Genomic DNA, 24,494 nt, shown 5'->3' on the forward strand with positions numbered 1-24,494 from the left:
GTTAGATGATTCTAATAGAGCTAGAAATAATGCAGAAATATATCTGTTTTGATGAATATGTTGGTAGATATATTACAAAAAAGTCTAATACAGAAACACTAAAGAAATGTTACGTAATTCAGAAACAGTGTTTTCATTACATAGACTGAGAAGTTTATTCGTAAACTGCTAAATGTTTCTCCCAGTACATATTTTGGTCACAATAATACTAATTTGAAAGATCCTTATTGAAAGTGTATGTTTCTGTTATGTGATTATGTAAAAAAAGGTAAAGATTATTGGCCGATATATCATTTTATTTTTAAACTCTCAAATATCAATATTGACATTGGTTGAGCTACAGTTTCTAATTATTTCTTATGGACCAATTCTAACTTGAATTTCCTCTCCTTTATCTTCATCTTAACATTAATAAGGGAGTGTTATTTAAAAAATAAATACATCTTTTGTTGACATCTGTCTGTTCTTTATTCTTCACTTACCTGTAAATCTTAAAATGACCAATCTGCTTAACTGTATGTGTGTGTGTGTATTTTTGTGTGTGTACATTGAGTGGATGTGTTTTTACTCTCTGCAGGACAGGAGAGTTCAGAGTGGAAGTAACTGTGTCTAACCTGGTCAGTTCTGCCTCTCTAAGTGGTCACATATTTGTTGTGGACTGGCCTTGTCAGCCTCCACCAGTGAAAAACATGGGGCCTCTCAAACTTCAGGTACATGTGTTACCTCAACATTGACATGCGTGTACTAAAGTATAGCTAAAACTACATTTCCCCCTTCATCTTATTCATCCTCTCTCTTCTCCTCTCCTCTCTTCAAGGTGCGAAGATATGAGGTTGTCCGTCTGGGGGTAACCTATGAGTCGGAAGTTGACTGTGACATTTCAGGAGGCCTTCACTACACCTGGACCTTATTTGACTCTGCAGGACGGGTCTTCCCTTTGCCTTTTATAGACACACATAGACAGAGCCTCATACTGCCCAGCCATCTCCTGCACTATGACACCTACACTGCCATAGCTAGGGTAAGTACGACAACTGTCACATATGGCCCACTGGGACCTAGGGCTATTGATGTCCCACTCCTGAATATACAGAATTGAGTGTTTTGACTCTTAATATCTGCAGGCTCAGGTCATTGGCAGTGTGGTGTACAGTAACTACAGTGTGAGGGTGCAGGTGATACCGAGCCCTCCTGTGGCCTTCATCCAGGGCGGCACCAACATCTTCATTACCAACAGCAACACCACCGTGGTAACCCTGGACGGGCAGAGATCTTATGACCCAGACTTCCCCATGAACCCAATCAGGTACAGAAACAGTGTAATGCATGCATTAAAACAATATAAGGTTTTTATATTCTGGAAAGATTTGACTCAAATATGCATTCAATCCTAACATTGTTTCTGATTTTTATTTCTTCACAGCTTCAGCTGGACATGCAAACCAGTCAGCTCCATCAGCAGCTCCTGTTTCCACCATGACGTTCCTACTTCATCCTCTGTGCTCGTATTTCCTGCTAGTTTCCTAAAACACACCTTTGACCAGTTCCAGTTCACGCTCACCATCCACAGCGGTGAGCGTTCAGCTTCAACAGAGACCTTCATTACATTAACATCAAACGTGATCGGGTGAGAGTCATACAAAATCTCTATGTCCCGGGACATCAAAGGACAGATCCAATTTGGATGAATAGAATTTAAAAAAATATATATTTGCCACCATTAAAGATTGTACTGTACCTTGAAACACCTTGTTGTTACCATGTATCGTGAATGTTTCCAATCCAGGAAGGTGTCAGTTCACTGCCCTCAGTGCCAGGGAGACCAGCTGAACTGGGATCAGTCTTTCTCTGTCAGCGCCTTGTGTGAAGGCTGTAATATTTCTCCAAAGTACATCCAGTACACCTGGAGTCTGTACTCGGTCAATGCGTCGTCCAAGCCTGTCATAGAAGGTAAAAAGATACATTTAAAAAAAAGGATGAATGCACTTGGACAGTAAGCTGCCATTATTTGTATTTTCTATTTCCTTCTTTTCTATTATAGTCCCGTTTTGTTCCAAAGTTGATCTCAGTGCTCCGTCCACCATCATGGAGAGTCCTGCCTCTTCCCCTCAGACTCCTGCGACTTCCACCCTGCATCAGCCTGCTACAGATGCTTCACAGTACACCCATGCTGCCGATATCTCTACTTCTGTCTATCCTATTGAGAATGCCTCTGAAAGTGGAGTTGACGTGACAGACAGCGGAAGAAAATTATCAAATAACAGAAAGAAGTCGACTATGGCTGGTGTGTAATTAAATGTGACTGGCTTGTGTGCTTCCCATGTGGTTGCCTTTGTAAAAACAGATCTTGAGGAGGCAAACGGCAGAACTCTGCATACTGAATTAGAAGATAACACCACTTCACTAAACTTGACTTCCCTCTTTTTGTCCTCACACAGAACTCGAGCCCTCACCTATCTCTTCTCTAGCCAACATGGGAACAGCAGGATCAGGTAAGCCCGGGCAGCTGTGGATACTGCCTAGTACTTCTAGCATTTACTGTTTAAAATGGAAATGATCTTATGCTGCAGGTAAATTGGAATCCAATGTTGTGAAGAAAAGTGTGAATATGTTACATTTAACATAACGCAATGTTCGAAGAAAACTTTAAAGACATGGATATCAATAGGGAAAATCAACAAGAAGCAATACTGTACAAAGGTCATAGTTACAGTGAAAAGGATGAATTATTTAACAGCTTTTCCTCTTTATGTCCAGGAGAGGAGCCCTTTTATCACCGTCTGGGAGAGTTTCACCCTCCAAAGCCTTTGTACTCCTCCACTGAATACCCACCACTTGCCTTTGACAACAGTGGCGTCCTATATTCAGACCACTTTGACCAGAGAGACGTTATCAGTGAATTCCCAATAGATTCTGACTCCTCCGCTGACTGGGAGTTTTCTTTTCCTGTGGAGAGTGATGACTTGGGAGGTCGACTAGGTAAGACAAAAATGACATGAAACTTTGGCTGTGAAGCTTCTCTGGTCTGGCAGTCACAAATAAATCAAAAAAATATTCCATTCATTTGATTCACAAGCAACCCATCAGTATATAAAGTAGGCCTAACTAAAGTTAGCCCCACATTTACCAACATTAAAGTGATGTACACATGGATTCATCAATAATGAGGGTATCATCCAATAATATGATATTATTTAAAAATGTAGTCTATTCTTTGTCCTTTAAAGGTGCAATATGTAATATTGTATGTAATACTGGCAGCTAGCGGTTAAAATAGTTACTGCACTACCAATTCAAAATACTGGAGAGTCGTCTCTCCCGCCCCCTCCTGCCCAGACTCGAAGTTCACGGGGGTTGCCAGGCTGAGACCACAGCATTCACAACAATGTTGCTAGACGCTTTTCTCACATAGACAGACGTTACTCCACAGCACAGCGGAGTAGCTAACGTTAGATGCTGGCTATATTGACAGTCATAAAAGCCCGTGCTCACGCGGAGCTCTGTAACCAACTGACAGACACACTTTTTCGGCTCAAAATTACAGTATGAACCGCTAAAAACACAACAACCTCACTGTCCTCTCCACACGCCAGTCAGGCACACTTCCTCGGCTTAGAATTACAATACGAAACGCTAAAAATACCACTTCCTTGCCGACGGAACACACTTCATTGGCTTAGAATTACGGCAACAATCGCTAAACACACTGCAAACTCACATTCCTTTCTTTCCGATTTACAGCCCCCCTCTCGTGGCTTAAAATAACTCACCGTTGTCGGCTCCAGCCGCTAAACTACACGTTGTAAACAGCCATGGGCTACATGCCTGGTCCTCCCGGTAACGTTAACAGTTAGCATTGTTAGCATGGCGGCGTTAGCCAGGACCAGTCGGGATCACTTTACTGGCTGTGTCTCAATTGTTTTTGCGAGTAACCAACTTGGTTACTCTAGCTATATAATTCAATGCGAGTACACAAATGTTGAAATGACAAAAAATGCCCATCCCTAGTAGCTGTGATAAATTAGCCTGAAGCTAATGCTTACCTGTTCAGGAGAAAATAAGCCAACTCTGCGTCCTTTTGGGATCCAAGCTGTCTCCATCTTTCAAATACATCTCCAATATTTACCAGGGGGTTGTTACGTCTCTCGTTACGCAACTGTTAGAAACATGCAGTTTTCTTTTTTTTTATGTCATGTAGAATCTATCTCCGTTGATCCTGTTCGTTTGTTTGCTGCTTTAATGACTGTACTACCGTTACAGCTGTAGCGTGCTGGGTTTACGTTTTTACAGGTATATCTGGCAACCCGGCCTGCCTGTCAAACTGGGCCGTTGATAACAACACACAGACCAAAACATAAACATAAATTCCGTCACGGAATGTAAATTTCAAAAGGAAAAAATACTGACATTAGCATTGTTGTCAGAAAAGATAGTATTTCAGTTTAACATGTTTCCTTAATATCTGATGAGGCATTGGTGTCATTTTTGGATTTATTACAGTACAAATATTACATATTGGACCTTTAAGTATATTTTGTTGTGTTAACTTGTTGTACTTTTCCTTGAGTGAACTTTGAATGCAGTACTTTTACTTACTACAAGGAGTATTTCTAAAAGGTGGTATTGCTACTTTACATAATTTACATAAGCTGCACGACTTCCGGTGCCGAAAACAGACTGCCTGCCGAAATACGACTGCACGCCACTAGAGGGCAATGTTGGTCAGACTAAATAGTTATGTGCTCCAATATAAACCAGGTCATTTTTGAAGGACTTCAGCAACGAATGTTTTTATTATAGCCCCGAATGTCATTAGCCTAGTTGTTGTAGACATGGACACAATATACATATTATGTATATGGTTGTAGGCAACACAAAGTTTAAGTTCCCGTGTTGCCGTGACGTGACATTTACAGTCTACATGGTTCAGGCTCAAACACACGGAGCTCTGGAGCAGACCCGTGTGTCTGTTCTGTAAAAATAAAGATGAGCAGCCCGGCTGTACAGTGGCAGCTTCAGTTAATTTGTCTCATTCAGAGACCAGAGACACAAGATAAGATAGACATTAATCCCACACTGGGGAAGTTCCTGTGCTACAGCAGCTCAAAAGAGAAAAATGTACACATCAGAATAACACAAATACACATTAAGTAGAGATAGGAGAAAAAATATACATAAAGTTTGAGAAATAGAAAAAATAGAATTAGTTATAATAATAGTAATAAAACAAACATATTTACACAATAAACACCCTTATTTAAACAGACCGTGTATATATAACAGTATATAAACACGGATGTACAGATGAGTAAGGTGTGTGAAGGTAACAGAGTAATAAATAGATACATATGAATAGTGCAGAATATGGCTCATATTTCAGAAACAGCTAGCAGTGCTACATTATGATGTTGCATTAAAGAGTCTGACTGCTACTGGAATGAAGGAGGATCTGCGGTAGCGCTCCTTCTTGCACTGACGTTGCAGCAGTCTGCTGCTGAAGGAGCTGCTCAGGGAACTCACTGTTTCATGTAGGGGGTGAGAGGTGTTGCCCATGATTGATGCCAGCCTTTCTAACATCCTCCTCTCCCCCACCTCCTCTATGGTGTCCAGAGGACAGACCAGAACAGAGCTAGCCCTCTTCACCAGTCTGTTTAGCCTTTTCCTGTCCATCTCTGTGCTCCCAGCTCCCCAGCAGGCTACTGCATAAAAGATTGCAGACGCAACCACAGTCATAAAATGTTTGAGCAGAGTCCTGCACACACCAAAGGACCTCAGTCTCCTCAGCAGGTGGAGACGGCTTTGGCTCTTTTTGTACAGGACGTCTGTGTTTTTGGACCAGTCCAGTTTATTGTTGAGGTGAACACCCAGGATTGCAAAGACTGACAAAGACAAACTTTTCAGGACTTTTAGTAGACCTCATACCATGCAAGTATAGCAAATTCAGTGATTGTCAGACTTTGCTGTCCTGAGTTGGGGGCATCATATTTCGGCAGGCTCCATGCCCCATGCCAAAAAAGGACTGCGCCCCCCTAACTCAGGACAAAATCTCTACATACTCTCTCTACAACGTGTCCACAGCAATTGCCTTTTCCCTTGTTCGCCCATTGTGCTCTTTGACCAAGAGCTCCAAGTAGCCATTAATAACCTGAGATGAAATTACATATCAAATAGGATCCGTTTTCTGCATATATAACTACATAAATTCCCTATGTAAACACCGATTTTGTGTACCTCACTCTCTTACTGCATACAGTACAGGCCAAAAGTTTGGACACACCTTCTCATTCAATGTGTTTCCTTTTTATTTTCATGACTATTTACATTGTAGATTCTCACTGAAGGCATCAAAACTATGAATGAACACATGTGGAATTATGTACTTAACAAAAAAGTGTGAAATAACTGAAAACATGTCTTACATTTTAGATTCTTTAAAGGAGCCAGCCTTTGCTTTTTTATTAATAAGGGAAAAACTTCCACTAATTAACCCTGACAAAGCACACCTGTGAAGTGAAAACAATTTCAGGTGACTACCTCATGAAGCTCATTGAGAGAACACCAAGGGTTTGCAGAGCTATCAAAAAAAGCAAAGGGTGGCTACTTTGAAGAATCTAAAATATAATATACATTTTCAGTTATTTCACACTTTTTTATTAAGTACATAATTCCATATGTGTTCATTCATAGTTTTGATGCCTTCAGTGAGAATCTACAATGTAAATAGTCATGAAAATAAAGAAACACATTGAATGAGAAGGTGTGTCCAAACTTTTGGCCTGTACTGTATGTGGGGATGTTTATGCAATATCTGCATAACATTGCATAACAGTTTGTAGGGCCCAACTTTGGAAGAATGTATGGATTCTTTCCTTTCCATGCATCCATCACACCTAGGATATATAACATATTTTATAAGCACTGCATATTGAATTGTGTAATATTCATCACATCATTTGCAATGAATAGATGTCATTACTTACAAGAATTTCTTCAACGCACGTACATTAAAGCAACACTATGTAGCTTTTCCCGCTTCGGTCCCCCTACAGGTTGTCTCATTGGAACTACAGCTCGCACTAAAAGTTACATAGTTTTGCTCTAAAGCTTTAGTGAGTAACATTGATATTAATGAACTTCCGTTACATTCAAGCCGTTGCCCCATGAGTTGATACAAAGCTAATTAAGAATATCAGCTCCACACATCTCTGTCTTTCTCAGTATGGCTATGTTTAGAAGATTGTGTCGTCCGGTGACTTTCCCACGCAGAAACTCAAATAAAGATAATTACCTCTTCTGAAGAGTCCATCATGTTTTTTAATCCTCAGTGTCCTCCTTGAGCTACTAGCAACTGCGTGGAGAAGGGGTGGGGGCAGTTCGTGGTCACAGAAGGCTTGTATCATGTGGATGTGCTGACAGTGTTGTTGTCATTACTAAGAACTCCTCATGTGGGCGACTATAGCTTTAAATGTAGGTAAATAAAAGAAATAATGCTTTTTAGCTAAAAGTACTGACATTGTAATAATGCCAAAACAATTGCATGGAGTCGTTTGTCTGTTCACCTGTTGAATGTAAGTCCAATATTCATTCTTTTAGCTTTGCTTTTGGTCTCTACCAACTCTTGAGGCAAATATCTTGCTCTTTAGTGGCTAAATGTTCCATTGTGTTTACTAGCTGCCATTTGGTGCTGTTAGCATAAAGTAGGTTTGGTCAAGCAAAGCTATTGGGCTGCCTTATGTGTCTAGAAACGATGCCAATGAAAGCAGTGGGACTGATTGAGTAACGTTTTGGACTGTAAAACTAGAATGAGCTAAAATATGCTTGTGGCTAGTTTATGAAAGTTTTTCAAACTGCAACCAACCCAAAGAAAATAATGAAGATTAAAAGGAAACAACCAATACACTTCTTTATCTGATCATAACACATTTAGTATCTTTTTATATTTATATAATATGGTTCTCCGTGTGTATTAAAAATACCCTGGAAATCCAGATTTCTCGCGAGAGCACAATTTAAAGATAGAGTGTGGTCTAGACCTACTCTATCTGTAAAGTGTCTCGAGATAACTGTTATGATTTGATACTATAAATAAAATTGAATTGAAATTGAATTAAATTTGCTCAGATTTGGGTCTGGATTTCCAGGCTATATTATAATGTGCATTAAAGCTGATTTTATGACAGATTCAGATTATGATGTTCCCTTGATGAGTGCAGAGGAAGGAGAACCAGGGATTTCTGCAGGAAGACCCACAGGTACAGTACATGTCTGTGATTTCTGATAGTCACTAGTGTGGGAGGTTGTGTGTTAATGCCATGCACATCCCCAGGTGTGGATGGTGAGAGCTTCAGTCCAGGAGATGATTCAGTGTTTGATCCAGCATTATATGAAGATGAGGGGAGTAATCTAGTCCATTCCAGGCCATCTGTTGTGATCCAGGAGCCAATCCTGCTCGATTTACTTCGAGACCCCATTGACAGAGGCCTTTTTGAGGCCTACACTTATACAGGTACATTATTCAGGAAACACAGACATACATTTCCTCTCTCTGTCCACAAGCCTTTAGTCATCTTTCTCGCTCTTTTTCAGGTATTTCCTCCCCTTTAATCAGCTTCCGACCGTTCAGTCTGAGGTCTGGGAGCAGATACATGTTGGAGGTCACTGCCAGTAAGTTTTACAACAATAACTTTCATTTTTGCCAGAATGTAATGTGTTATCAGTACTGAATAATGGCAGAATGAAGAGATGGGATGACAAACATAAACTTGAAATACAGATTATGTACAGTCCAATATAAATCCTAATCCTAACTATTAGTCATAATCCAGGTGAGGAAGGGTTTTGAGCCTAGTAACACGTGTAATGTAATTTTCTGGAGTGTGGACTATGGTTATAATGGTGTTGAAACTTAAAATAATTATGATAACATCAGTCTTTTGTAAGAACATCATTTTATTTTTTTCATAAAAATTGAAGGGATGGCTCTTGATCCTAATGTGATTGTTACTTGTTTTACTCAGAATCTCCTAATAGTTTTCTGGGCCGGACTCAGCTATTCTTAAAAACCAACCCTGCTCCTAAAGGCATGACGTGCCAGGTGCAACCAGTCAAAGGAATGGAGTTATATACACACTTCAGCATCTTCTGCACCTCAGGGAAAGAGGTATCTCCTGTCTCATACAGTAAACACACACTCTTATAATCATATTGCTTATTTGGCCCTGCATACTGTACCAGATGGGTGTTAATTATGGCTCTTTGTATGTGATCCATATTTAGATCATTTAAAGGAGATAATGTCACTCATTGTACTGTTGTGAATGCTTAAAGATGCAAGTCCATGCTATAATGTAGTGACATTTTGTTATTGAAAAAAGCGATATATTTTTTTAATTAATTTGTTATTGCTCCTCCACATCTCTTGCTCTTTTTATTGTTTCATTGTATTTCTGTGTGGCCCTACTAATTACCCATACAATTCAGTGGAACAGTTTAAGTTCTTATAAATAATATAATATAATAATGAAAAAAAATGGGACAGGGACTTTGACTTTATTGTGTAAGTGAGCGAGTTTCTCTGAGTCCATCATATAATTACAACATACACAGAAACAAGTACATTGACAAACTACAAATGTATCCACCTTTTCGCTCCCTCTTGGATTTATTAACACTGTTCCTTCATGTCAACGTGTGTGTGTGTGTGTGTGTGTGTGTGTGTGTGTGTGTGCGTGTGCGTGTGCGCGCTGAAGGACTTATTGTATGAGTACAGCATCAGTGTAGGAGACGGACCTCCCAGGATGCTGTATCAGGGGCGAGACTTCCAGTACTATTTCAGCCTTCCTTCTGGTGACCCCAATGATGACCATAAAGGTAAACTGAAACACACAGACACACAGATTTATTCAGATTCATTTAATTATTAATCATGACAACTTATTGCAGAGATTTCCTTTTTATTCAGTGAGTGATTGATTTTTGTACTTGTAGTAACTATTTACACAGAGATCAGAAGCAGCGCATATCGGACGGCCACTAAACCCTGTCCTGTTATTGTTCGAGTCCAACCAAGCTTCTTCAGAGATACCTCATCTTCTTCCCATCTTGATCCTGATCTGGAGCTGTAAGAATCACTATGTCTCTACATCACATCAGCATTATGGTTATGTTTATGTTGCAGGGAGAGGTTTACGCTGTGAACTATGCTACAGACCAAGATGCAATAGTTTTTGCAGACCATACTGGACAATTTCAGTGGAATCATTTGAGAGCCAGAAAGCTGGAGTTTACTACATATTGATGGACACTTAAGATTTTGAGAGGAAGAAAATCTTCTCAACGTATTGTATTTTTTTTATAACACAGGGCCATCATGTCTGGAGTTGTGCATTTTTAACAAGTTACTTATCTTACAGTATATTGTTGTGTTATTAATATATCTTTCTCTCCAGTTCAGAGTCAGGTCTGAGGAACCTGTCAGCTTTGGTGCGTCTTGGAAACAGTGTTGAGATTCGTTACTACGTCAGTCTCCTCTCCAGCATCCTGAACAGACTCAGCCTGGACATCGAGGCCAACACACACGCACAGAGACGCACACGCAGTGTGCTCATTAGCACATTGTGTGAGCTTGAGAGCAGTGGGCAGGTACACACCCACACACACACACACACACACACACACACACACACACACACACACACACACACACACACACACACACACACACACACACACACACACACCTATACTAAACCTCAGGATTAACAGAACAATATTTTGATTTCATCAAATCTATCTTTACTCTCCATTCCTGTATAGTCACAGCTGGATTTCAACAAACCTTTCCCCCTTTTACAGCATTTTAATGACATGTCATTTAATCCTAGGCATCAATGGTGGACAACATCTGCATTCTCAAAAACCTTTTACAAGTTTCAAGTCAGGTAGGTGGAAAGTCGTCTCCTTTCATTGATTTTCATTGACAAAGAGACACTGAAAGATGCTTGCTGAAAGGTAAAAATGTGTTTCTCTTACAACACTGTATCCTGTTTAGGTGACTTTAGCGAGTGCAAGACGAGTGACAGTTCACGTTCAGGTCATCTCAGAGCAGTTCTCGGAGTCCAGTGCTCTAGTCCGCTACTATCTGGAGCAGAAGACACTCAACACCCTGTTGGCCCTGCTCTCATACAGCCTGCAAGCTGCTGTCACTAGTAATGATGTCACAGCTGAAATGTCTACCAGTGCTGACATTACACTGACATTAGAATCAGACTCACACGATGAAATACAAGACTCATCCAGCGGTGTTTACATGAAACAAGGAGAATCGATTTCAACAAAGCATGCGTTGCAGCTTGTTGCTGAAATTTTGCAGACAGCTTCAGACCTGATGCTGGTGAGAGAAAACAAACATTTTCTTGCGCATATCTACTCATGCACTAGTTTTTTTTTATATTTGTGTCTCACATTAATCTCTCTATTGTCAATTCTCTCATTTTCAGAAGTACATCTTGTTCCACAAGGTTGAGGAGCACAGAGTCAGCACCGGTCTTATCGCCTTATACGCCACATACCAAAACCAAACCTCCCCAGTCATCAGCAGTGGCTCAACCACCTTCTACATGCCTGCCGCCGTGATCCAGCTTCTGTTTCTTCATCACAGTAGAGAGACTGAGAGCAGACCGCATCAACCGTGTGTTCTCAGCATGCTGACTGAGCTCACCCACAGCCCTTACACCTGGGCCCACTATCCTGGAAGGGTAAGACTGGCATCTTATGATGACACTGATACCTCTTTCACACCAAGGACCAGGGTTGGGCCAGGGTTGTCTGATCAGGGTTCAACCCTCCTTTTGGAAATTCAAACCAAGCCAGTCAACATGTGATGCATAACAATTATGGTGTGTTCTTTTTGTCTTGTAATCGCAACTAGTAGCTTGAGTGTGACGTCACATCCATGTCGAAAAACGAGTAACCGTGGGGTTGTTGCGTTCTTTTTGTCACACAATACTACGAGTCGGAGAAAAGATGGATTTTTGTAACATTTTTAGTAACATTTAGGATTCTATTCACCCAGTTATTGACATATTACACAAATATATTTCACAGTTTGATAAATGAAAATTACATTTTGATTAACGTTAGGCTACTGCTCTGCTTTCTGCTCAAGACTCGGCTTAAAGCCATTGTTGTCATATAGCAACCGAGCGTCTCTAGCCAATTTCAGCTGCACAAGCTACAAAATAACTAATCAGGCGGTATTTAACTCTGTAGCGACATGCCTATAGGTAGCAGTATACAGTGCTATGTGTACGACTTCTTCATTTGGTTACAACAAAGACAAAAGTGCTTAAAATGGTAGAAAACCACAATGTTTACTACGTGTGATGCACGACGTAGCCATCTTTGAAAGTGAACTCAGGGTCCTCTGAGTTCAGACGACTTGACGAGTTGTATATACGACCTCGGTGGCGTTCTTTTTGCAACTTCCGGTTCGTAACTCCGGAAAACAACTCGTAATACTTATTGTATGATTGTTTCACAGTGATTACATTCTAAAGCACAAATAAATAACCATCAAACACTTCTCAGATAATTTTGTGCAGACTGATTTCTCCTCCTTTGCATATTTATTGCAGCAGCTGGAAAAGGAAGTAGGTTACTCTAGAATGAGTAGTATTGAGTATTGACTGTTTTATGACAAAGGGAGAACATTTCTCTTTGTTTGAACACACAGTCAACCTTGGTATAACCCTGGAGGAGCCATAGGTATGAAACGGGTATACGTGATTAAACAGCGAGGCATTTCTTTCTGCTGATTCCCAGCTGAGTGGACCAGTGGTTGACCTGAGTCTGTACAAGTGCAGCACGAGGAGAAAGATCCAAGTTCGCTCCCTCATTCAGCCAGTAACCATCGAGCTGCAACAACCATCAAGAAAGGTATGTTGCTATATCTTCTTTTATGTCTGCTGCAAAATGACTCCATTTGCACATATCACTTGTTAAATGAGAGTGGGTGACAATCTGACACATCATTCTGCAGAAGAGCTCTGTGGATGAGTACATGCTCTTGCACAGCCAGGTCAACTACCACAGCTTCAACATTACCCAGGAGCACTTGCAGCAGGCCATCCAGCTGAGTGTGGTGTTCACCCCACTGCTCAACAAGGTGTTTCCCATCATGCTGCTCTTCAGGTAGACATGCAGTCACAACTTGGGTTGTGTTTAATAGTCATTATTATCTGATAGTTAGAGCAACTCAATAACACAATAAAATCATTTTTACTAGTGTTTGTGTAAAAGGCAAAAACCAAATCAAAAGTCTCTGTTGTGGCAGGATGTTTGAGAGGCCGACTCCCAGCATGCACCATCGGCATAGTATCCACCACTGGGAGAGCAACATCATACGCTTGACTATGCCCCCATCCTACCTCAGTGGTAAACAATTTCTGGGTTCTATCTATCCATGTTTAGCTCTGTTCCTCCCCCTCCCATCTGGTCTTTCAAACTGTCAAATTACTGATCATTCTATAGTAGGGCTGGTCCGAATACCATTTTTTGAGCTTCGATGCTTCTGTAGTAATGAGCATCGAATATTCGAAGCTTCGGAGAGAGGGTGCTGAACATATTATTATCTCTAATAAAGGCAGGAATCTCTATGTGTCTGTCTGTTTGTTTGCATGTTGATTATTTTGAGAACCTTTCATCCAAACGACTTCACAAGGGAGTGCAGTGTCGTATTTGGTGCAATATAGATAGACAGGCCAGACACATTCAGAATTAATAAACTTTTAACCTCTCAAGGATCACCCTCCCGTCAACGGGACACTTTGTGACTGGGGCGTCGCTGTAACCTCGATAAAACTTCCACTCATGAGCGTTTTTATAACTTTAAAGCATTAAATCTTCAAAATATACAGCCATGTACACAACTGTTACAAAGTAAAAGAAAAAAATCTCTTTGCCTCACAATGTTGAAGTTTCTGGCCGAATCACAACGGAAAAACGGGAAACAGTTTTCCATTTCCGCACTTTTTATCACCGCTAGCTTCTCTGCTCAGCTTGCTAAATGCTCGAAGTGGGCGTCATCGTGTACCGACAGTATCTTCTTCTTCTTCTTCTTCTTCTTCTTCTTCTTCTTCTTTGTAGTTTATTGGCGGTTGGCAAACCAACTTAAATGTGCATTACCGCCACCAACTGGACTGGAGTGTGAACGAGAGATAAATGCAGAAAATAAATAAACCAAAATAAAAACAAAAAAAAACAAATATTCGAATGTCAAATTTTCAAATCGAATACCAACCCACCGAACGAATATTCGAATATTCGGGTCCAGCCCTATTCTATAGAGTTAAAATAAATTATCCATTAAAATGCAAACTCGGTTCTAAGTTTTTAAACAAAATGTGTAATGCTAACAATCCTAATTTGACAGCATAGAACTCTGTGTTTTTATCACATGAGAGTGATCATTAGTGCAGGGTTTTTTCCTGCACTGCATTTTTGGCACCCCCCAAAGAGATTTTAGCCAGCCCCAAAGGAAAATCCCCTCACCAAAATGATAAATAATTGAGAATAAATAATAGCAATTTAATTCCTCTCTAAATGTGTTTAAGAGCAAAGACTCTCCTGGGAATTTATTTAAATACTATAAATAAATGTTATTTTTTAAACCAGTTTTGATAGTTGGGGTTTTAGTTACTCAAGCATTATATACATTTTTGTTTATCAAATTTTAGAAATAACAGGAAAATGCATAGATTTCTGTCAAATAAGGTAACACAGACTCTTCGCCTTTACACAAACTGATCATGCTTACTGTCTTGCGTAGTCAACTCCCTGATTTGACGTTTTCATGGTAGTAATGAAAATGTTAAAAGCCTATTAACTGTGTGTTTTAAAAGGAAGAGGATGATCAATAAGTTTCTTAAAATATAACTGTGCAATTTCCCGCTGGTATTAATAAAGTATTCTATCTATCCCTCAATCCAATATTTACTTGTTTATAAATGTATCATGTACTTTCTGTGGTTGTTTAAAAAACTGGATTTCCAAAATCCTAAAAATTTCTAGCTGCAGGGCTTGGTCACCTGGCCCTGCTGCATGCTGATTTTGGAAAAGGACCCCGGCACAAGCCCCTGAGTGAACAGGTCAGCTACAGTCTGACAGTGGAGAGCAGCCTGTGTTTGTCCTGGGACGGCCACCAGGGGGCCTGGACTCACCACGGCTGCAGGACACAACAAGCAGACACAACTACTGCGGTCAACTGCAGGTCAGGCATCGATTAGTGTGTATGGGCATGGGAACATGAGACCTTCACAGAGGGAAACACACACATGCTAGAAATAATTATGCATAGTATACTATATACTGTGCATGGTTCATATACATAATCACTTCTTGCTTTTTGGTGTACTGTTTGCTGTTTGTCTCAGTTGTCACCAGTTGAGGCCGCTGACTGTGGTGCAGCAGCAGATCCAGAGCAGCCATGACACTACCGATCTGGACCCGTTCCTAAGGTGACCTCATTCTCCTTAAACTTGGATCATGTATTTAACCAGAAAAAAAATCTCTCTGCTACCTAAACTGCAGCAGTAATTTAGATTGTGGACTTTAGAGTACGTGGTCCTGTACAACACATATACTGTAGCATAATCATTTGGTGATCAGTTTTGAAATGTTAAAAAATACAAAGTAAACAGAGAGAAACGCTGCTTTCATTGTTTTTGTAGATTATGTTTCTGCTGCTATGAACTGACTGGGAAGCAGACATTTGTCTCACGTCGTTTTTGGAGGATTCTTTTGAGTATAACATCCACCAGTGGCTCCTCTCTCCCTCTCTTTCACCTCAGTGTGTCTAGTGATCTGACAGTGCTGGGTGTGCTGGTGCTGTGTGTGTGCCTGTACATCCCGGGGTTGGTGGTGTGTAAGCGAGCTGACGGCGTCTCTGAGGCAAATCAGAGAGTCCACTACCTTTCTGACAACTCTCCATGTGACCCATATCTCTATGCTGTTACAATCCACACTGGTCTCTGCTCTGCAGCTTGTATGAGTGCAAAGGTAAGGTTGATTTTTTTGTCATATTTTGATGAATCATGTTCATAGCGACGTGACAAAATAACACACATACAACTGTTGTTTTGATTTAATTAGCACATTTATTATATAATAGTGTGATTTTGAAAGTTGAAGAAATTGAATGGTTTTTTTTTGCAGCTAACTTCACACAGCAAAAAGTAAAAATCCACTGAAAGTGGTACGATTATACACATTATCAGAAATACCGTAGCCTGAGTTGAGAACCATGTAGACCACATCTCCCTTTTCCAGTTGAAGAACAAATGCATTAGACACAGTGAGATTATACACGTCCTTATTGTCAAAACACATAGCAATTCTCTTGTTATTGTGATACAGTGTAATTTGTATTGTCTGTGAAGGCCGTGCCTCCCACCCATTGAATCTGATGTAGTAGTAGCCTTTGACCGGGGCTGTGAAGATACCTGCAACAGAGGAGATGTCAGATCTGTTAATTCAGTGGGACAATTGTGACATTTTCTTTAATCAGGCTTTATGAGTGTAATTCTTAAATCCTTTGGACATTGTCGCCTTGCTCTTTAGCTTTTGGTTTGGTTTGGTTGCCTCGTAGACTAAAAATGAAGGATATAGTAAATAATCCTGTTGATGCTGTCCGTTCAGTGAAAAAACAAAACAAACCAAAAAATAATCAGAACACTTAAGATAAAGCGACTTTGACATAAATAACTGAAAGAATAAATCCATAACGCATTAAAACGTAAAAAAAATAGACACTAAAGTAGCTTAATAGGCCCACATGAGTAACTCTTCCAATGCAGCCCTAATGTACTAACTAATAAGGAAAGAAAAAAAACCTCAATGAAACGTGAGAAATTGCAAAAAAAAAAAAAGATCTCTGACAACCAGACATGCAATAGCTGCAAAAAGCAATTACAAAATATAAGAAGAAAGTTGGAACAATTAATAGAAATGCAAAATGAAACAACAGGATCCATAAGACCAATATAATAATTAAAATAAAATCAGTGTGTAGGTGAGAGAGGTGAATACCTGTAGTTGGTTTGTAGGCCTGGCCGATATTGGTGAAGACTTTACTGAACTTAAGTGTAGTATCAGTATTGAAGGGTCCAACTGATCCCGCATCAGTAAGACCAACTGAGAACGCCACCTTAGGACGCTCTGTGTGAATGTAGAAGATATCTGTAAATTTTTTTCTTTATACACATGACAACATAATATTACAATTTGACGTTTGATAGTTATGGTTTATGCAACTAACCTGTGTTCTCTCTTTTGAGCTCCTCCACCTGGTTTTCACTGGAGCTCATTCTGGCCTCCAATACTGTGAACACATTTAACATTTTTCTTGTAAAATAGAATTATGATCATCAGTTTTCACTTACTGTTACTCTGGCTAGAAGATCTGCAATAGAGGGCAAAATAAATAAAGCAAGTTAATACTTGATTAACAGCCAGATGCTAAATAGATCGAGAATATCCAACTGAGGATACTACTTTCCATCAATCTTCGTCCGCTTATCCAGTGTCGGGTCACGGGGGAGCAGCTCCAGCAGGGGACCCCAAACTTCCCTTTCCCGAGCCACATTAACCAGCTCCAACTGGGGGATCCCGTGGCGTTCCCAGGCCAGGTTGGAGATATAATCCCTCCACCTAGTCCTGGGTCTTCCCCGAGGCCTCCTCCCAGCTGGACGTGCCTGGAACACCTCCCTACGGAGGCGACCAGGGGGCATCCTTACCAGATGCCCGAACCACCTCAACTGGCTCCTTTTGACGCGAAGGAGCAGCGGCTCTACTCCGAGCTCCTCACGGATGACTGAGCTTCTCACCCTATCTCTAAGGGAGACGCCAGCCACCCTCCTGAGGAAACCCATTTTGGCCGTTTGTACCCTGGATCTTGTTCTTTCGGTCATGACCCAGCCTTCATGACCATAGGTGAGGGTAGGAACGAAAACTGACAGGTAGATCGAGAGCTTTGCCTTCTAGCTCAGCTCTCTTTTCGTCACAATGGTGCTATAAATTGAATGTAATACCGCACCCGCTGCGCCGATTCCCCGACCAATCTCCCGCTCCATTGTCCCCTCACTCGCGAATAAAACCCCAAGGTACTTGAACTCCTTCACTTGGGGTAAGGACTCATTCCCTACCTGGAGTAGGCACTCCATCGGTTTCCTGCTGAGAACCATGGCCTCAGATTTAGAGGTGCTGATCCTCATCCCAGCCGCTTCATACTGGGCTGCGAACCGATCCAGTGAGTGCTGAAGGTCACAGGCCGATGATGCCATCAGGACCACATCATCTGCAAAAAGCAGCGATGAGATCCCCAGCCCACCGAACTGCAACCCCTCCCCACCCCGACTACGCCTTGATATCTTGTCCATAAATATTACAAACAGGATTGGTGACAAAGCGCAGCCCTGGCGGAGGCCAACCCTCACCTGAAACGAGTCCGACTTACTGCCGAGAACCCGGACACAGCTCTCACTTTGGTCATACAGAGAGATTGGATGGCCCTGAGAAGAGACCCCCTCACCCCATACTCCTGCAGCACCTCCCAGAGTATCTCCCGGGGAACCCGGTCATACGCCTTCTCCAAATCCACGAAACACACGTAGACCGGATGGGCAAACTCTCAGGCTCCCTCCAGGATCCTTGCGAGAGTGAAGATATCCATTGTTCCACGACCAGCACAGAATCCACATTGTTCCTCTTCAATCTGAGGTTCGACTATCGACCGAACCCTCCTTTCCAGCACCTTGGAGTAGACTTTACCAGGGAGGCTGAGAAGTGTGATACCCCTGTAATTGGCACACACCCTCTGGTCCCCCTTTTTGAAAAGGGGAACCACCACCCCAGTCTGCCACTCCTTTGGCACTGTCCCAGACTTCCACGCAATGTTGAAGAGGCGTGTCAACCAGGACAGCCCCTCCACACCCAGAGCTTTGAGCCTTTCTGGACAGATCTCATCAATCCCAGGGGCTTTGCCACTGTGGAGTTGTTTGACTACATCAGTGACTTCCGCCTGGGAAATTGACAATGATCCCCCATCATCCTCCAGCTCAGCCTCTAAGATAGGCAGAGCTATTAGTCAGATTCAGGAGTTCCTCAAAGTGCTCCTTCCACCGCCCTATTACCTCCTCAGTTAAGGTCAATAGTGTCCCATCCTTACTGTACACAGCTTGGATGGTTCCCCGCTTCCCCCTCCTGAGGTGGCGAACAGTTTTCCAGAAGCACCTTGGTGCCCTCCGAAAGTCCTTCTCCATGTCTTCTCCAAACTTCTCCCACACCCGCTGCTTTGCCTCTTTCACGGCAGAGGCTGCAGCCCTTTGGGCCCTTCAGTACCCTGCAACTGCCTCCGGAGTCCTCTGGGATAACATATCCCAGAAAGACTCCTTCTTCAGTCGGACGGCTTCCCTGACCACCAGTGTCCACCACGATGTTCGTGGGTTACCGCCCTTTGAGGCACATAAGACTCTAAGACCACAGCTCCTCGCCGCAGCTTCAGCAATGGAAACTTTGAACATTGTCCACTCGGGTTCAATGCCCCCAGCCTCCACAAGGATGCACGAAAAGCTCCGCCGGAGGTGTGAGTTGGAAGTCTGTTGGACAGGGGCCTCCTCCAGACGTTCCCAATTTACGCGCACTACCCGTTTGGGCTTACAGGGTCTGTCCAGATCCCCACCCCCCCGCCGACCCAACTCACCACCAGATGGTGATCGATTGACAGCTCCGCCCCTCTCTTCACCCGAGTGTCCAAAACGGCCTCAGATCAGATGAAACGATTATAAAATCAATCATTGACCTTTGGCCTAGGGTGCTCTGGTACTAAGTACACTTATGAGCATCCCTATGTTCGAACATGGTGTTTGTTATAGACAATCCATGACTAGCACAGAAGTCCAACAACAAACAACCACTCTAAACTCTGGTTTAGATCAGGGAAGCCATTCCTCCCAATTACGCCTGTGTCTCCATCATTGCCCATGTGCGCGTTGAAGTCCCCCAGAACAATGGAGTCCCCCACTGGAGACCCGTGCAGGACTCCACTCAAGGTCTCCAAGAAGGCCGAATACTCCAAACTCTTGTTTGGTGCATATGCACAAACCACAGTCAGAGTTTTCCCCCCCACAACCCGCAGGCGTAGGGAGGCGACCCTCTCGTCCACCGGGGTAAACTCCAACGTAGCGGCGCTCAGCTGGGGGCTTGTGAGTATCCCCACACCTGCCCGGCGCCTCACACCCTGGGCAGCTCCGGAGAAGAAAAGAGTCCAACCCCTATCCAGGAGTATGGTTCCAGAACCGAGAATGTGCATAGAGGTAAGCCCCACCAGATCTAGCGATCCACCTCCCGCACCAGTCGAGGCCCCTGACCTTCACTGCCACCCATGTGGCAGCGCATCTGACCCCAGCGGTTCCTCCCACAGGTGGTGGGCCCATGGGATGGAGAGATGGAGGCCACGTAGCTTTTTCAGGCTGTGCCCGGCCGGGCTCCGTGGCAAACCCGGCCACCAGACGCTCGCTCACGAGCCCGCCATCTGGGCCAGGCTCCAGACGGGGCAGGGTCACTCTATCACTACCTCGATCACTCATAGGGTTTTTGAACCATTCTTTGTCTGGCCCCTCACCTAAGACCACTTTGACTTGGGAGACTCTACCAGGTTAGCACAAAGCTCCAGACAACACAGCCCTCAGGTTCATAGAGACACACAAACCTCTCCACCACAATAAGGTGATGGTTGAATCCGTTTACAGCCCGATATTATTCAAATGTACGCACGCACACAGCTCTTTTGCCTTTTGTCAAGAATGAGTCATTTATACATTGATTAACCTAATTTATTCATGACTAACAGAACAAAGAAAGTCCTCCAGAGGCCAGCCTCCGTTTCACCTTCTCAGCATCCATTTTCGCGCTCATCGAAACGCATCGCCTGACCGCTCATTTACCGCGCAAGCCCGATCCTGGCCCAAGCCCGTGTAAAATTATAGAAATTAAGACAAAGGCAAAGATCTTCAGATCTAACTGACGGTATTTACATTTTCTTGATTTTTGTAACTTACCTGCATTCTCTCTCTTGAGTTCCTCCACCTGGTTTTCACTGGAGCTCATTCTGGCCTTCAAAACTGTGAAGCGATATTAAAGTTACTGTTGTAATGGGTTTAAAATGTCTGCATTCTGGCTTTCACTGACTGTCAGTCTGGCCTGAATGGTATACAGTTGTGATGGCTGAGATGTAATTGAAGCAATAACATACTCCTGTGATTTTTTTTGTAATTTAAAAACACTACATGAGTCTATGCAGCACTGACATTAGTCAGTGTGGTTTATAATGTGGGTCACCTGTATTCATCTGGATTCTTCTGATGGTCTGGCTGCTGCTCTGATCATGGGTTGCTTTGACATCCTATCTCTCAAACTGAACCTCTTTCTTCCTGTTTTCCCCCTCTGTCTCAGTGATATGGTTCCCTGTCTCCCCTCCACTCTTCCTCCCCCAAAATTGTACATATACAGTATCCACATTGACATATTAATATTCAACCATACAGCTTAGTGACAATGCAGTCATTTGGATGCTGATAGCCAGCCATTCCAGTAGAATCAGTAACAGTATTCTGCAGCTTTAAATATGCTCATCAGTTTACCAGTTCCATTCTCACTGCTAAGACATGTAGACTTAATAGTTATAGTTAATGTAGCTTACCTGCATTCTCTTTCCTGAGTTCCTCCACCTCGTTTTCACTGGAGCTCATTCTGGCCTCTAAAACTGTGAATACATTCAACATTTTTATTGTAGGTTTTTATTTATTTTATTGTAAGTAGGTTTATGGTAGGTTTTCACCAAAATGTTTAATTTGAATCTTAGATCTTAATCTCAGTAGATACACACTGTAAACCTTAGTTAAATTTTTAATCTGGCGCTGACCAAATAGGGATAGTAAACAAATGTAAATATTTACCTGCATTCTTGCTTTCACTGGCTGCCAGTCTGACCTGTGTGGGTGGGTTTGAATTAATAAATTAGTCCTGGAAGTAATTAATGCCATTAATTAACATTGCATGAATCTGCAGCACTATGTTACTGACAATCGTATGTGTTTATCACCTATGTTGGTAATAGACGGGCCAAATCAACCAATCCGATCCACAAAGCGTATGAAAATACAACCACAAGCCCGCCCCTGCTGCTGCAGGCACAGCATAGCTCGTTAGCTCAGCATGCAAGCAACATGTCGGTAAAGGAGATTTGCCATTTGTGTAACGAGAATTTAGGAATAAAAGGCACCATTTCAGGTCCCGGACCATATTCCAAAAGAAGGATCCAAGAGAAAAAAAGCATTAGCGAGCGGTTAACAGAATTAGGGCTACCGCTGTCTGAAAATACTGGTTAGCTGATTGGATAAACCATCTGTCTATCACCACCTAACCCACCTCAAAACCAACGCTGATTGGCCCGGTCGTTTGGCTAACGGCTCCAAATTTTCTCTGCCTCAAGATGCCAGACTGATCTGCGAGTGGAAAACTGGAGCTCGCGAGATCAGGACGGTCTCACAAGGCTAGTACTCTCTTGCTGGAGCTTTAGATCATCTTTTCACCAAAATGTTAATTATAAATCTTACTTTAATGTAAATCTCAATATAATCTCATTACTAGCATAGAATACTCTGTGACTCTAATTACTTTTTCTTGATTTTTGTAACTTACCTGCATTCTCTCTCTTGAGCTCCTCCACCTGGTTTTCACTGGCGCTCATTCTGGCTTCCAATACTTGTAAAATAGAATTATAATCATCAGTTTCCCCTTTTTTTGTCAATTTATTTTTTTAATCTTACCTGTGTTCTTATTTTCACTTGCTGTTACTCTGGCTAGAAGATCTGCAATAGAGGGCAAAATAAATAAAAATGTAAGTTAATACTTGATTACAGCCAGATGCTAAATAGATAGAGAATATTCAACTGAGGATATGAACCACATAACTGGAGCTTTAGATCATCTTTTCACCAACAGGTTACATCTTACATTTATGTAAATCTGAATATAATCTCATTGCTAGAATACACTGTGACTCTATTTACTTTTTTTATTTTTGTAACTTACCTGCATTCTCTCTCTTGAGTTCCTTCACCTGGTTTTCACTGGAGCTCATTCTGGCCTTCAAAACTGTGAAGCGATATTGAAGTTACTATTGAAATAGGTTTATAATGTCTGCATTCTGGCTTTCACTGACTGTCAGTCTGGCCTGAACGTTATATAGTTGTGATGGTTGAGATGTAATTGAAGCAATAACATACTCCTGTGATTTGTTTTTTGTAATATAAAAACACTGCATGAGTCTATGCAGCACTCTCTTGCTCCAGCTTCTCTATCTTCCTCTTGCTGTTCCTGAGCTCCACCATTTGTTCAATGGCCATGTCTCTCAGCTCCTTCAGCTCAGCCCAGATGTCAGGGCTGATGTTGGTCCGGCTGCTGCTCTGATCATGGGTTGCTTTGACATCCTGTCTCTCAAACTGAACCTCTATCTTCCTGTTTCCCCCCTCTGTCTCAGTGATATTGTTCCCTGTCTCCCCTCCACTCTCCCCTTCCCCCAAAAATTGTATACATATGTCCTCATTGGAATATTAATATTCAACCATACAGCTTAGTGACAATGCAGTCATTTGGATGCTGATAGCCTGCCATTTCACTAGAATCAGTAACAGCATTCTGCAGCTTTAAATATGCTCATCAGTTTACCAGTTCCATTCTCACTGCTAAAACATTCAGACTTAATAGTTATAGTTAATGTAGCTTACCTGCATTCTCTCTCCTGAGTTCCTCCACCTTGTTTTCACTGGAGCTCATTCTGGCCTCTAAATCTGTAAATACATTCAACATTTTTATTGCAAAGTAGGTTTATGGTAGGTTTTCACCAAAATGTTTAATTTGAATCTTAGATCTTAATCTCAGTAGATACACACTGTAAACCTTATGTGTGGTTACATTTTAATCTGGCGCTGACCAAATAGGGATAGTAAACAAATGTAAATATTTACCTGCATTCTTGCTTTCACTGGCTGCCAGTCTGACCTGTGTGGCTGGGTTTGAATTAATAAATTAGTCCTGGAAGTAATTAATGCCATTAATTAACATTGCATGAATCTGCAGCACTATGTGACTGACAATCGTATGTTTTATGATGTGTGTCACCTATGTTCTCTTGCTCCAGCTTTTCTATCTTGCTCTTGCTGTTCCTGAGCTCCACCATTTGTTCAATGGCCATGTCTCTCAGCTGCTTCAGCTCAGCCCAGATGTCAGGTGTGATGTTGGTCTGGTTGCTGCTCTGATCATGGGTTGCTTTGGCATCCTGTATCCCAAACTGAACCTCTTTCTTCCTGTTTTCTTCCTCTGTCTCAGTGATATGGTTCCCTGTCTCCCCTCCGCTCCCCCCCTGAGCCCACGTCCCG

The 24,494-nt window shown here is 42.1% G+C and overlaps 1 protein-coding gene across 1 annotated transcript in view; it reads left to right on the forward strand.

The window, feature by feature from the left end:
* The window catches only part of pkd1l1 (polycystin 1 like 1, transient receptor potential channel interacting), a 43,795-nt gene that overhangs the window by 8,721 nt on the left and 10,580 nt on the right, over positions 1-24,494 (forward strand). Inside the window, exons 10-33 of the mRNA XM_028569976.1 lie at positions 578-710; positions 818-1,021; positions 1,125-1,306; positions 1,424-1,627; positions 1,787-1,950; positions 2,042-2,284; positions 2,439-2,492; positions 2,758-2,979; positions 8,181-8,252; positions 8,327-8,506; positions 8,587-8,664; positions 9,018-9,160; positions 9,750-9,870; positions 9,988-10,120; positions 10,449-10,641; positions 10,884-10,940; positions 11,051-11,392; positions 11,499-11,756; positions 12,823-12,936; positions 13,040-13,191; positions 13,334-13,434; positions 15,070-15,268; positions 15,432-15,515; positions 15,849-16,056. Of these exons, the coding sequence (XP_028425777.1) occupies positions 578-710; positions 818-1,021; positions 1,125-1,306; positions 1,424-1,627; positions 1,787-1,950; positions 2,042-2,284; positions 2,439-2,492; positions 2,758-2,979; positions 8,181-8,252; positions 8,327-8,506; positions 8,587-8,664; positions 9,018-9,160; positions 9,750-9,870; positions 9,988-10,120; positions 10,449-10,641; positions 10,884-10,940; positions 11,051-11,392; positions 11,499-11,756; positions 12,823-12,936; positions 13,040-13,191; positions 13,334-13,434; positions 15,070-15,268; positions 15,432-15,515; positions 15,849-16,056 (3,841 nt within the window). The remainder of the gene's footprint in view (positions 1-577; positions 711-817; positions 1,022-1,124; positions 1,307-1,423; positions 1,628-1,786; positions 1,951-2,041; positions 2,285-2,438; positions 2,493-2,757; positions 2,980-8,180; positions 8,253-8,326; positions 8,507-8,586; positions 8,665-9,017; positions 9,161-9,749; positions 9,871-9,987; positions 10,121-10,448; positions 10,642-10,883; positions 10,941-11,050; positions 11,393-11,498; positions 11,757-12,822; positions 12,937-13,039; positions 13,192-13,333; positions 13,435-15,069; positions 15,269-15,431; positions 15,516-15,848; positions 16,057-24,494) is intronic.

The sequence above is a fragment of the Perca flavescens genome, chromosome 22 (genome assembly GCF_004354835.1).
Source record: "Perca flavescens isolate YP-PL-M2 chromosome 22, PFLA_1.0, whole genome shotgun sequence".
NCBI classification, from domain to species: domain Eukaryota; kingdom Metazoa; phylum Chordata; class Actinopteri; order Perciformes; family Percidae; genus Perca; species Perca flavescens.